Here is a 14,476-nt window from a genome sequence, read left to right on the forward strand (position 1 = left end):
TTGTACTGGGAGACTTTAATATCTGATTATTACAAAGAGATAGATTAACTAGACAAAAATCAACAAAGAAATAACAGAACTGAATCAAATATATGAACAAATGAACTTAGTAGATTGTTTACAGAGTATTCCAACCAATAATATCAGAATACACATTCTTTTCAGTTGCACAAAGATGTTCTCTCCATTTACTAGCCCACAGAACATCCTTAAGTAAATGTAAAGAAACAAATTATTTCATGCATATTAGCACACCACAGTGCAATGAAATTGAAATTAACGTCAAAAGAAACTGCAAAAACTCCACAAACACATGGGAATTAAATGACACCATCCTGAACAACCAATGGATCACAGATGAATTTAAAGATGAAATTAATACCTACAATCAAATAAAAATTTAAATACAACATACCAAAACCTGTGGGATGCAATGAAAGCAGTCCTACGAGAGCAACTTAAAGCAGTGAACTCTCACATCAGGAAAACAGAATGAGCACAAAATAAACAATGTAATGCTACACTCAAGTTTCTAGAAAAAGAAGAGCAAGTTAGGCCCAAAGCCCATAGAAGGGAAATTATAAAAAGCATAGCAAAAATTAATGTAGTTGAGACTAAGAATACAAAGAATTGTATAAACAATATAATGAATTGAAGAGTTGCTTCCTTGAAAGAATAAACAAAATTGATAACCCCTAACGAACCTTAGGAAAAAAAAAAAGAAACAAAGAAAAAACTCAAATTCTTGCATTGAAAAAAGAAATCACTACAGGTCCTGTGAAAACTCAAAAGATCATCAATACCTAGTTCAAAAATGTTTACTGGGACAGGATGGAAAATGCAGAAATGGATTCTTAAAAAAGTATGAAATATCAAAGCTGAATCAAGAAGATATAAATATTCAGAATAACCCAATATCAGTTAATGAAATTAAATGTGTCATTAAAAATTTACCAACAAAGAAAATTCCAGTCCTGATGGATTAACGACGGAATTCTACAAGATTGAATTCAGGTAAGACCTCACGATACTTCTCAAACTCTTTAAGGAAATTGAAAAGGAAGCAATTCTCCCTAACTCATTCCTAGAGGCAAGTATTACCCTGATACCAAAATCAGAAAAAGACTCAAGCAAAAAAGAGAACTACAGGCCAATCTCTCTAATGAACATAGATGCAAAAATCTTCAATAAAATACTGGCAAAAAGAATGCAGCAAATCATCAAAGGAATGCAGGGATGGGTCAGCATACACAAATCAATAAATGTAATACACCATGCTACGAGAGTCAAAGACAAAAATCACACGATCATCTCAATAGATGCAGAAAAAGCTTTTAATGAAGTCCAACACTCATTCATAATAAAAATCCTACAGAAAATCAGAATAGATGGTCTTTACCTCAATCTGATAAAAGCCATTGATGACAAACCAACAGCCAACATTATATTAAATGGACAAAAACTGAAAGCTTTTGATCTAAAATCAGGAACAAGACAAGGATGTCCACTATCATCACTCCTATTCACTAACTTCTGGAAATGTTAGCCAGAGCAATTAGACAAACAAGAAATAAAAGGAATAAGGATAAGAAAGGAAGAAGTTAAATTATTATTTGCAGATTGCATGATACTCTAGATACAAGATCTCAAAAATTCTACCCTAAGACTATGAAAGTTAATAAGCAAATTCAGCAACATAGCTGGATACAAAGTCAACACTCAAAAATCAATAGCATTCTTATACACAAACAACAGACTCACTGAGAGAGAAATTGGGGATCAACACTTTTCACAATAGTGTCCAAAAAATGAAATACTTAGGATTCAACCTAAGTATTAAGTATTAAGAAAGTAAAAATCGATACTGAAAATTAGTTCTTTGAAAAAGGAGATTGAAGAGGATCTCAGAAAATGGAAAGAGATCCTCTCTTCATGATAGGAAGAACAATATTGTGAAAATGGCCATACTCCCAAAACTGTTATACAGATTTAATGAATCCCAATCAAAATACCATTAGCATACCTTACAGATCTAGAGAAAACATTCCAAAAATTCATCTAGAAATGGAAGAGATAGCAAAGGCAATAGCAAAGGCAATCCTGGGCAACAAAGGCAAGACAGGAGGCATCAGAATCCTTGCCTTGAAATTATACTACAAAGCTACTCTAATAAAATCAGCATGGAACTGGCAAAAAACAAACTACCCCCCCCAAAAAAAAACAGACCCGAGGATAAATGGAACAGAATAGAAGATGCAGATAAAACTACAAACACATTCAACCACTTCCTCTTTGACAAAGGGGCCAAACATGTTCACTGGAAGAAAGAATCTTTAATAAATGGTGTTGGAAAAACTGGCTTTCCACATGTGGAAGACTTAAGATTTGACCCAGGAATATCATCATGTAGTAAATTAAAGTCAAAATGGACCAAAGTGCTAAATATAAAAACAGAAACACTAAACCTACTGGAAGACAAAGTAGGTAGAAATCTTGAATACAAAGGAATAGGCTTAAGAGTTTGTGAACAAAAACCAAACTGCACAGGGAAGTACTTCAAAGAATCAACATTTGTTAAAAAGTTTTTGTACCTCAGAAGAAATTAACAACAGTGAAAAAAACACCCACAGATTTGGAAAACAATTTTGCCAACTGTTCCTCAGACAAAGGACTTCTATCTAGAACGTACAAAGAATTGAAAAAACTAGGCCCACCAAATTCAAATAGTCATTCCAAAAATGGGCAGCTGAATATACAATTCTCAGATGTATCTGGCAATCTGAGCAACTGTTCTCAAGATAATAATATACAATGTAACAACCATTGTTAAATTCTTACCATCTTGTCTTGAAATTCTGTATTGCTATCATTTGGGAGTTTTTGTTGTTGTTGTTGGTTTCTTTTTTCTTTAAAATAAAAGAATAGGGGAGAGGCCTGGGGATGTGGGAGAGTGCAAAGGCTCAAGTGTCATAGTACACATAAACAAATCCTTGCCAGACAGCAGCAATTGGACAGGACATCTGTGTGCTGCACAGTAAGGACTCTAACCACCCCTTGTTGTAGCAAGTGGGTGTCTAAAGAGGCTATTTCCTCCTCCTCCAAATCAATCCAAGGGTTAGAATTAAAGTAAAAGCTGTTAATGCAAAATATTCCCAGAATCCCATTAATTTCCTCTCTGACAACTGCTAAATTTAATTTTCAAGTTTGATTTTATTTTTTAGAGAAAATCTCACTGTGTAACCAGGTTGGCCTCAAACTTCCAATCCTCTCGTCTCAGTCTCCCAAGTGCTGGGATTATAAGCATTTATCACCAGGCCTGGCTGAAGCAGATACTTTAATAGCAAGTTTGCTATTAACATGTTCCTGCTGGCTTGAACCACTGGTGGTATATGGATAACTGTCCCACCGAGCAGCTTGAACTACTGGTGGTTAGCAATATAATACTAGACAATGGAATGCCAATCGGAAGTGAGACATACAAATCACAGCTCTTTTGGGAGCATGTTAATACAATTAAGTAAAATGCCTGAGCAATGATATTTTCCTTCATTATTAAGAGAAATCACAGAGGCCATTTTTTTTTTTTGTCATTGGGGATTGAACTCACGACCTTCCACTTGCCAGACAGGCGCTTCAGCCACTGAGCTAAATCCCTGGCCTACAGAGGCCACAATTTTAAGATTCACTCCATAATAAATTAATAGTAACTCAGATGAAGATGCTGGGAAACTACAGGGCTATGCTGAGTGCAGTACTTCCTGGGCAGGGACAGCTCTCCCCATGGCAGCATGGCACCACAGGGTTGCCCAAGCCTCCAGGGGCTGGAAAACCTCATGCTTGAGTCACTCTTCTTCCAAAAGGTCAGCTAAAGCAGCAACAAATGATTTTAAAAATGTTCTAGTGGCCACTACTGACATAAACCCTTAAAAAGTACTATGGCCATGTATTTGCTTTAAAAATGTAACTGACAGGCTTCAGGTAAAAACTTGAAGGCTTTGTTTTTCATTTACATATAACCAATACATCTAATCTGCATACACAAGACTGAATTTTTATTCAACTTTCTTCATACAATGTCTCTTTTCCATGGTAGGAAAGTGTTAGATGCTTTTTATAGAAAGACTAAATTCTCCTCCTATTCACAGAGAGCCTGGGGGTGAAAGCTAGTTCCCCACTGAGCAGTGGATGCATTAAATCCTAGTGAATAACAGAAAGACCGTGTATGACCCAGTGTCGACAGCCTGGCTGCGGGCATGCCACACCAGTTACCCAGTGCCAGCTTCCTTGCCTGCACACACTATAGCAGGTGGGAGACAGCAGCACAAGTGTGCCTGCAGATCGGGGAAGACAGCCCTGGTCAGAAAGACATTAGCCACTGCTTATTGTTTCTACAATGTAATGTTCTCATATTGGGTTCACGTCTTTAAAAAAAACACTGATTTTTCTGATAATATTTAACTTTAAAAAGGTATTCTAGTTCTTTAACCCTCAGCAAACTGGTATTTTTTAGCAACTAACCAAAAAAATCAGAAGTATGTATCTTCGCCTAAAGCTCCAGAGGGTTAAAGGGTAGAAAATATTTGTAAGTTGTGTTATATAAGGCACCCTATTCCACTTTTTTCTTGAAGGAAACTTTTTCTTTGGTTTCTTGCAATTTTTCCGTGAGTCTGTCCTTGGTTTCCTCCATCTTCTCTGTGATGAGCTCCTTGGTCTCCTCCATCCTGTCCTGCAGATACTCCTTGACTGGTGGTGGAGTTGACATGTAGCCACGACCACGTAGATATTTCACCATGAAGGATGTTCCTCCCAAGGTCACCGTGTATCGGGCAGGCGTTGCAATCTTTAAAAGAAAGCAACCAGGCAGGTCAACATGTGATTATGACTAAAATTAAGTTGGGGTTTAGTACTAAGCAATAACCAGTCGGTGTAAATTCTTCATTGTCTCACAAGAGCAGCTTTCTTCTGTACATATTCTGTGAATGTCTGTACTCATACGACCTAGCCCAGATGCATCCTTGGTCACATGCGAGTGAGCTTTGGGATAGGATGACCTGATGCCCCACCAGCCCCAGGACCCTCCTTCTTCCACCTCACCTCTGCCAAACCCTGAACAGGCTTTGCAGGAGGCAGCAGGAGATGCGGTTGCTTGTCAGAACATGGGTTCCTCGAAGTACGCAGGACAGCCCACACATCTATAGATGGATACTAGTGTGCCAGCATGCCTCCACGCACAGCCTCACACCACCCCCCAGACCTGGTGCAAACACATGGGAGGAAGGTAGGATCCTCAATTTCCAGGGGCTGCATGTAACCAAAAAACCCCCGTCAAGTTTCAAGACCTGGTCTTGACAGGGCTGGGCATGACAAGGCCTGGGCATGACAGGGTTGAATTGTGGATCACAGAAAGGTAGGCACAGTCAGTTACATTACTATTAGGCAGTTGGATTAGCAAGTTTAAGCATGCTCTCTATAACTAGGAACTTGATAATTTATTAATTCAACACATTTTAACGCTTAACACTTTAGCCTTCTAGACAAAAGTACAACCAAAGAGAGAATATCCTAGCATTCCAGAGGATTCTAATAGGGATGGCAGAATAGAATAATGCTACTTTTGAGTAACACTATAAACTGCAATTCTAGAAGCTTTTATACAACAGAAGTAAAATCAAATAACATCTAGGGACAAAGCATTTTCTACTTGTTTTCCTTCTTAAATAGAAGCATCATAGACTCTTATGAGATTGTTGTCTGTTGTGAAGAATGGCATTAAAGTGGCTAAATTACACAGTTTATAATGAGTCTTTCCTTCTAAAATAAAGACTCATAGGTGTAGAAACTTTATAATGTCTGAATCTAGAAGACAGTCATGCTATGAATGTCTGAAAGCACAGCTAACTCCTGGGCTTAAGGGCCATCACAGAAAATAATTTGTGTTTTATTAAACTTACGACTTTACTAAGAAAAGATGAACTACTAGAAACAGTAAAATAAATGTTAAATGTCACTAAGAAGTTGGGTGGCATGAAGCTATGATTAAACAAAACAAAACATTAACAGGGGAAACATCACGAGTGTGACTGTCATCTTGGTCACATAAGCCAGGTGCTGGGGAGGATGAAGCCTGTGTACAAGGCACCTCCTCCTGAAGCCTCATTGTATTAACATTTGAAAACATTATGTGAAGGGTGAAATACAATATTTTAAGCTTAAAAATAAGCACTGTGAGCTCACAAAAGTTCTTTGTGGAATGAGCTGGTAGCACCCACCTTGAACATGGCATAGGCCGTCAGGGCATTTCCACTCTGGGAATTTTTCAGGATGTTCACAACACTGTCAGGTAACCCGATGAGTTCTAGAAAAGGAACAACATTCACTCCTCTAGGAAAGAAAGAAAGTTTCAAGTAAATAAGATTTTAAGGATAAATATCTTCAAGAGATTATTACTGTATTTTGTGCTAGTTATATTTTGTTTATAGTTAAGTTGATTCTGCATTACTGAACACTTTAATTTCACCCTAAGAATATCTTATTTGAAGTACAATAGTATGCCCAGAGGCATCAATGTTCAGTTGTATCTTACAATCTGCATGAGATATTAGTGTACTTAGATAGTAAGGCAGAGGTAGGAGAATCACAAGTTGAAGAACAGCCTAGAAAACTTAATGAGACGATGTGTCTTAAAATAAAATAACATAACATAAAATACATATTTATTTTATAACATAAAATATCGTAAAATGAAAATAATGTAACATGCTGGTGCAGTTGTGCAAGGTCATAGGTTTAATGCCTAGTACTAGTGTGTGTCCTGTGTGGAGGGAGCAGAAACACTAGAGCAAAATTAATAACCTTAAACTAAGAAAACAGGGTCAGAATAATTTACCCGACTTTTGTCCCCTCACTCAATACAACTTCCTCAGAATGCTCCAATTCACATTCAAGACTTCAGATTTTTCCTCCTGCCTTTAACATTCACAACAGGGTAGACCATTTCTGTAAAGCAGGGATACTTAAGTACAGTAAGTCCCCGACTTACAAATGAGTTCCATTCTAGGAGAGTGTTTATAAACTGGATTTGTTCATAAGTCCAACAAAGTGACATACTTGGTGACCTACCTTTGACACTAATATACAATGTACATTGTTTTTAAAATTAAAACTAGACCTGTATCTTTCATCATGCACTAAACTAAAATCTAAATGCATCAAAGATTATATGTTAGAACAGAAAGACCAAATCTCCTGGGTGATGGTATAGGTAGAACACTTGGAGGCACTGGTGTAGGCAAAGACTTTATAAACAAAACTCCAATCACATGGGAACTATCACAAAGAATCAACACCTGGTATCTCATATTAAAAAGCTTTTTGCACAGCAAAAGAAATAGCCAACAGAATGAAGAGACAACCAACAGTGTGGGGAAAAATTTTTACCAGCTGCTCCTCAGACAAAGGACTACTATCTAGAACATATAAAGAATTAAAAAAAAAAAGGACCAGACCCCCAAATTTAAAGACCTAATCCAAAAATGAACATCTGAAAAGAATAGACACTTCACAGATGAAGAATGACAAAGGGCAAGCAAATATATTAAAAAATGTTGAAAATCACTGGTCATTTGAGAAATGAAAATTAAAACAATGCCGAGATTTCATTTCACCACAGAAAGAACGGTTACTATCAAGAAATCAACCAGTAACAAATGCTGGCAGGGCTATGGAGAAAAAGGAACTCTTCTTGATGGGAATATAGTCTGGTACAACCACTGTGGAAATCAGTGTGGAGATTCGTCAAAAGACTAGGACTAGAGGTTCCATTTGATCTAGCTATTCCCTTTCTTAGTGTCTTCCCAGAAGAATTAAAAGTATCATACCACAGCAATATATGCACACCCATGCTTATAGTGGTCAAGTTTGTAATAGCTAAATCTTAAAAACAGCCCAAATGCTCTTTTACCACTGAATGGATAAAGACAATATACTTTTTAATATAATGAAGTACTACTCTACTATAAAGAAGGACAAACTTCAGACATTTCTAACAGATGGATGCACCTTGAGACCATATTCTTAAGTGAAATAAATAGGACATACATGTGTAAATACCATGCTGTTTCTCTGGTGTGAGAAACTGAAAGTGTAAATAAGGACTAAAATGTACAACAGATATTGTTAAATACAAAGAAAATGTTCAAATGGAAAGGGCAACTAGGGAGGGGTGAGGGAGAAAAGGAGGAAAAAGAAAAAATGAAAAAAGGAGGAAAAAATGGAAACAAAGCTTTTGTAAATAAGGAGAAGTGGGGTAATAGGGAGGGTAGGGGAATGGGAAGAAAAAGAAGCACGTTGTACAAGCACAAATTCCCTATGAGAATGTGATCTTTTCGTATACTTAAAATCTACCAATAAACTTAAATAATTAAAAAAAACTAAGGGCAATTCAAAAGACTTTTATAAATATCAAATATACTCTAAAGTGATTCTATGACATCCACCCTGAATCTTCCACAAAGAGAGGCACAGTTCCTAAAGATGAAACACAGCAAATGGTACAGTGAGCAGCGCAGCAGAACAGAGGGATGGACAGAAGCAATCGCCAGGTCAGACAGTGCTGGGAGCCTGTGCTTCCCAAGGACCATCCTGGGAAGTGAAAAACTTCTGTGTGGGTAAGTCACTGACAACTGCTCTGTCCATCAATGCCTTCACCTCAGGCATTCAGTATCATCACTGAATAGCAGTGCATTCTGGAAAGTATGGCGACAGTGGACACAGAGGAAGAGCTGACACAGGAGCTGAGTACAGCTTGGGCAGAGCACCAGTATCCCTGCTCCTAAGCAACATGGCATGTATTACTTGGGAGGAAGGTACCATATTTAAAAATGATGCATTTAAAATGTTATATTCCACAGCACTGGAGATCAAGCCACCAGGTACTTTGGAAGGCCTGACTTTGAAGTCATGAAGTAAGCAGTATCAAGGCATGTTTGAGACCTGCTCATATTTTGTTTTCCTGATAGAAGCCAGGCTCTGCCAAGAGGTACTTCATGAATTTCCCTCTCTAGTCGGTCATAAAGCAAAAGAGCTATTTGCTTACATTTATAAACACTCTAAGAAATATGTAAGTACAGAATTTGTGGTGCTGGCGAGTTTCTAAGATCAGTACTCATCTCCATGGTCCTTGTACCTGTGGAAGAGCTAACAAACAGGGTTTTCAGCCCAATCCCACCACCCCTCCCCTGCCCCGAGTTCTTCCTACTTCAGCTGGCCTAGACTGTCTCCTCACTCATTAGGTGGGAAAGACTATACCACCTGCTTCTTATGGTTACTGAGGGTTAAACAAGACGAGCCACAGGGAACCGTTTAGCACAATTCCCTTTCACAGCAAGCATTAGCTGTTCACGTTCTTAAAACATGAAAAATAGCTTCAGAGAGTAGTTGCTCTCTATCAAAGAAAGATATAAAAGCATTTTAAAAAAACTTAAGGGTTTCAATCAGCAGAACAACAAAGGAAATTAACACTGATAAACAAAGGTGGCCAAAGAAGCAAAAACTTACTTTATAGCTGCATAATAAAAAGTTCCAAACCAAACACCAGAAGTTATTAGATGCACAGGAATCAAAACCTTCCCATACTGTCTAAATGTCTTCTTAAATCGCTGATAAAGACCAATAGATTTGTCTTGCAAAGGATCAGGCTCCTCCTTTTTATCTGAAGGCGTTGCCTGAGTGGTGCTGGATGATAAGCCCCTGGTAGATGAAACATCCCACAACTGTTGTTCATGGCAAAGGACCCCGGGCCGAGGAGGCTGTGTTGCCAGTGGCTTTCTTTCCTCTGCCCGGCAATGGGGTACAGATGAGTGCAGCAACTGCTCCTGGGGGCTTTGTGCCCAGACCACTCTGGACTTGGCATGGTGTAAAAGTAATGGTCCCTTCACATGCTGATGGTGTCCAAAAAGCCCAGCTGTCTGTGACTCCAAGCACATCCTGGGTGCCAGCCAAGACACAGTCCGTAGTACATTCCACTGCATTTTGAAGGATTGGGATGGGCTGCAGCTTCTACAGACACTAGGTTTGGAAAAGAAAAAGTATGTTATAATAGGTTTTCATTGTAAACTGATCCACTTAAATATTAACCAACTACTGGCTCATAAAAAGACAATACTGCTACCTAATGTATAAGAAACTGTTAAGGTACAGTTTTTAAGCACTATAACTTTTAAATTTCATCAACATATATCCTTTAAATAGGACACAGTAAACTGTCCTGCAGTCATTATGAAAGCTGGTGTTTACAGGCTCACCTGGAAGCAGTATAGCACAAGACCTGGGCTGGGTGTTAAGGCCACATAATTCTGCCTGATTGCCTTTCAGACTCTACCCCAGGTCTACTGCACAATGAGGACTTTGTCTCAGGGCTGTCACAGGAATCAAATGAATCTGCTGATGTATCAGAGCTCCTGCAAATCAATCAACATCACACAAGTCCAGGTGTGATGCGCAGTTATAGCAATATGACCTAGTCTAGGATGCCTTGAGAATAAGTGACATAAAAGCTATAAGTTATACTTTACCAGAGCTTGAGATGAGACAGCCTGAGGTTTATCTTTTTTCCCTTTATATCATGAGTGAAGAAAAAAAAGCATATACCATTGTTTTATTATTTGATTCAACATCCCCATGGATTTAAGAATTATAAGATACATTAAAGAATAATTTTTCCCAAGGAATGCAGTAAAATGTAATTGTAAAAGACCATGGTCTTTGGAATTAGACACACTCAACTGAGCCAACAGCTTTGCAAAGGACTCAGCTTCTCTAGGCGGGCCTCCCCATGGCAGATTCCTAAACACACTTCATCCCTGGCCTCCAACCTGTGCCCTACCAGCCACCTTACTACAGTACTTCTAACGCATTGAGAATAGATGATTTTCTTTTCAAATTGAGTCAGATTTGAATTAGCACCCCAATAAAGAGATACTTTATTTTACCAAGACTCATTTTCTGGGGAACAGAGTTGACAAGAAAAGTGAAAACTATTGTAGACTGCTATGATAAGAGCTAAGGTCAGTAAAGAATCAGACCAGTTGTGGAAAATGGGATATGGGTTTTTTGGATGGCATAAGGAAACAGAGGTGCACTCTGGCAAGGTAGAGAAAGGTTTTATTTGGTTGGCCTGGCTCAGAGAGGCTCGTACCTCATAACCTCTGAGTCCTGAAGATGGTGTCACAAAGGTCTTTATTAAACTGGTGGCAGAAACACAAGTCCAAAACAAAGGCAGTTATTAAAAACGGCAGGTGTATAACTCTAGCCATTCAGCCAGTCTCAGGTAGAGAATCTAACTTAAAATGAAAGAGGCTTTGGCCCCACACTAGTGTATCAAAGCGTTGGCCTAGGCTGGTAGAGGGGGTCAAGAGTATGCTCAGCCAGGACAGAAACTAGTGGGGTCCTGGGAGACAGGATCATCCTTTAAAATACACCATCCTCTTCTTCATTATAGCCATGTAGGAAAGCTGTAGGGATCATGTAAAAAGAATGAATAAAATTTGAAAGAGCTGAGAAAGTCACAGAGGGAAAATGATTCAGCCTTTTATTAGTGTTACAAAACTGAGCCTTGCTAATATTACTGTGTACAAGGGAAACGTGGGCAAAGGCTGCCTGTTTTCCTATCTGTATTCCTGCATCTATGCATATTTTGAGCCTATGCCAATGGGGAGTACATCAGTTATTGCAGTTGGGATTATTTCCTAAAATTTGTGAAATGTAAAGTTTAGTTTGATTTTTTCACAATAAAATTCCTTTCCAGGGCTGGGGATTTAGCTCAGTGGCATAACTGCCTGCCTAGCAAGCGTGTGGACATGAGTTTGATCCCTGGTACCAATAAAAAAAAAAATTCCTTTCCAACATTTCGCTGAATTTTGGTCCCTGGCAGCATTTATTTTAAAAGTCTCCTCTAGCCACACTATCTCCATGGGGTCCTGGACCTGACTTTAGCACAAGTGTTTGCTGAACCTTCTCTTAAGCCTTTTTCTTTTACAGGATAGTATTCCAGTTGTGGAAGTTCCAGGAGTCTCTCAGGTACCTAGATTATCAGGTGTTTATATGTCTGAATAAAATAAAGAAAAAAGATTTTTAAAAAAGTATTTTTCTAAGCTTCCAGTTTACACTTTCTCCTTGATCCCCCAACTATCCTTTCCTAATTTTGAATAAATATTTTGGTCTTCTCCATTTTTTATTGCCTATTTTTAAAACACCTTTAAGGCTACCCTTCTTTTTTTTTTAAATTTTATTTAAGGAGAAAAAAGAAAAAAAAAACAGAAAAAGGGTAGAAGTTACACAGAATTTCAGAAAAAATAAACAGTAGGAAATCACTAGTTAATTGCATATTGTCATCTTAGAAATAGTTGTTGAAGTTACAAAATTAAAGCATATAGAGGGGACTTTCAAACAGTGAGACTGCAAACAGTTTTGTTCAATAATCCAACAAAACTCAGTAATATGGTTATCTATCTTATACACTTAAATAAATATGCAGTTATATCTTTTAGAAAACTTTCTTTTCCTTTCTTTTGTACAATGACAATTACACATTTTGGGGTTTATTACTCCCACAATTCTTATTACTTTTTTTTTGAAGAAAGTAAAACCAAATGTGACATACCAGGACAGAGTCAGTCAAATCAAAAGGATGGACATAATACATAATGTAAAAACAAAATACAAGGTGATCAACAATGGTTACCATAATGCCTCGTTATCTTAAAAAGAATTGCCTATATCATCAGTTATAATAAAATTGAACAAAACAGTAAAGAATAAGGCCAATAAAACCAAAACATTGGAGACATTAGAGGACTTCAAAAGAAGATAATAGTCAACCAGAATGGGCGTCACAATGGATCTTATTGTCTTCATAGTTGTTGCCTAGACTTTCAAACTTGGTACTACCTAGCATAACAGAATAGAGGAAAATCAGTCAAAGCAAGATGGTGAGAGCAATACAGAATTTCAAATCAAGTTAATAGGAAATCAAAGTGGGTTACTAAAATATATCCTGCTATTTTTTATTTATTTTTCCCTTAATTAAAAGGATAAAAATGAAAAAGTAGATAATGAAAAGGAGATTGAGATAAAAAAGAGGGCATAACAACAAAGCAGTGCAGGTCAAAACATAGCCATTTAAGCAAAATAGTGTTTCACCACAAGATAATCTCGACATAATAGTAGTTACCATAGTGTCTCTTCCATTAAAATCTTTGGATATAATCTCGTATACTGTAGCATCAAACATATCAAGACAATGTAAAACCATTCAAGAGAATGAGAGTATTACAGGGTATTTAGAATCAACTAACAGAAAATGAACAATGGTTTCTGTATAATCTCCTGGTCTATAAAAGTTTTTGTTTATATTATCACATAGGCTACCCTTTTAAGGTATGGAAACCAGAGAGTTTGGTCCAGTCATAGCTGTACCATCACCATGATGGAAGTTTAGGACATTTCCGTCATCAAAAGAAGAAACCCCTCGTTCATTAGTAGCACTCCTACCCTCCACTCCCAGCCCCAAAAACTATTCAACTATTCCATTTGTCTCCCTGTGTATTCTCGGCACCTCCTGATAGGCACAGCATAACTTGGTCTCTGAGGCTGTCTTCTTTCTTTGACAACCAATTAAGGGTCATCCCTCCTATCTCAATACCTCTGTTCTTTTAGAAACCTCCCGCCCAGTGGCCTCCAAATTAAGCATCAGAATCATGGGAAGAGAAGTCTAGGGAATGTGGAGTAGCTTAAAAATACAGATTCCTGGACATTATCCAGTGTAATTAGTCAATCTCTAGTGTCTGGAAGTCATTGTTCTAGTTGGCCAGAGTCAGAAGTGACAATGTCATGTATCGTAAGGACCTGCACCACACATGAAGTTCACAGTGTTATCTGAAGGTGTACATAAAATGCACACTGGAGTGAATGTAGTATCTACCCTTGGCAATGAAAAGGATTAAAACTCTTACCAAAGGAAATTTAACTTCAGTTAAAGACATTTCCTATAAATAGTCCTAAGCAATAAACCTTTGTTTTATTATTTTTTTGGGGGGGGATACAGATTTGTAGTATATCATGATTGCATTTATTGGGGGGCAGTCTTTACAACAAATCTTTTGAATTACGATCCATTCATTCTCTCAAAGACATGTATAAGCCTCTTTATCTCTTTATCTGAAGCTAAAGACCTTATTGTAGCTACAACTGGACAGATAATTTCACATTCAATAGGTTCTTCTTTAAGGTTTGTAAAGTGCTTGGATCATTATCCAAGAAAAAGAAATTCACCAGCCTGGCCCACCCCATTAGCCCTCCTATACTATAGGCCTTATCAAAAGATTGATGAAGAGATAAAATCAAGCTGCTTCCCCCTCTACAGTAGCTTGTAGTGGGGACTGGAGAGTGGTTCCTGCACCAAACAGTCCTGTGGATTCTT

At 37.8% G+C, this 14,476-nt stretch overlaps 1 protein-coding gene across 1 annotated transcript in view; it reads right to left on the reverse strand.

Annotated features, from left to right (window-relative positions):
- The window catches only part of Fam210a (family with sequence similarity 210 member A), a 27,079-nt gene continuing 12,603 nt past the window's right edge, over positions 1–14,476 (reverse strand). Inside the window, exons 2-4 of the mRNA XM_003464417.5 lie at positions 9,556–10,065; positions 6,270–6,381; positions 1–4,840 (exon numbers count right to left, since the gene is read on the reverse strand). Of these exons, the coding sequence (XP_003464465.1) occupies positions 4,607–4,840; positions 6,270–6,381; positions 9,556–10,028 (819 nt within the window). The 5' untranslated portion in view covers positions 10,029–10,065 and the 3' untranslated portion in view covers positions 1–4,606. The remainder of the gene's footprint in view (positions 4,841–6,269; positions 6,382–9,555; positions 10,066–14,476) is intronic.

Source organism: Cavia porcellus, unplaced genomic scaffold (assembly GCF_034190915.1).
Source record: "Cavia porcellus strain 051 isolate PalLab524CR breed Dunkin Hartley unplaced genomic scaffold, mCavPor4.1 scaffold_20, whole genome shotgun sequence".
NCBI classification, from domain to species: domain Eukaryota; kingdom Metazoa; phylum Chordata; class Mammalia; order Rodentia; family Caviidae; genus Cavia; species Cavia porcellus.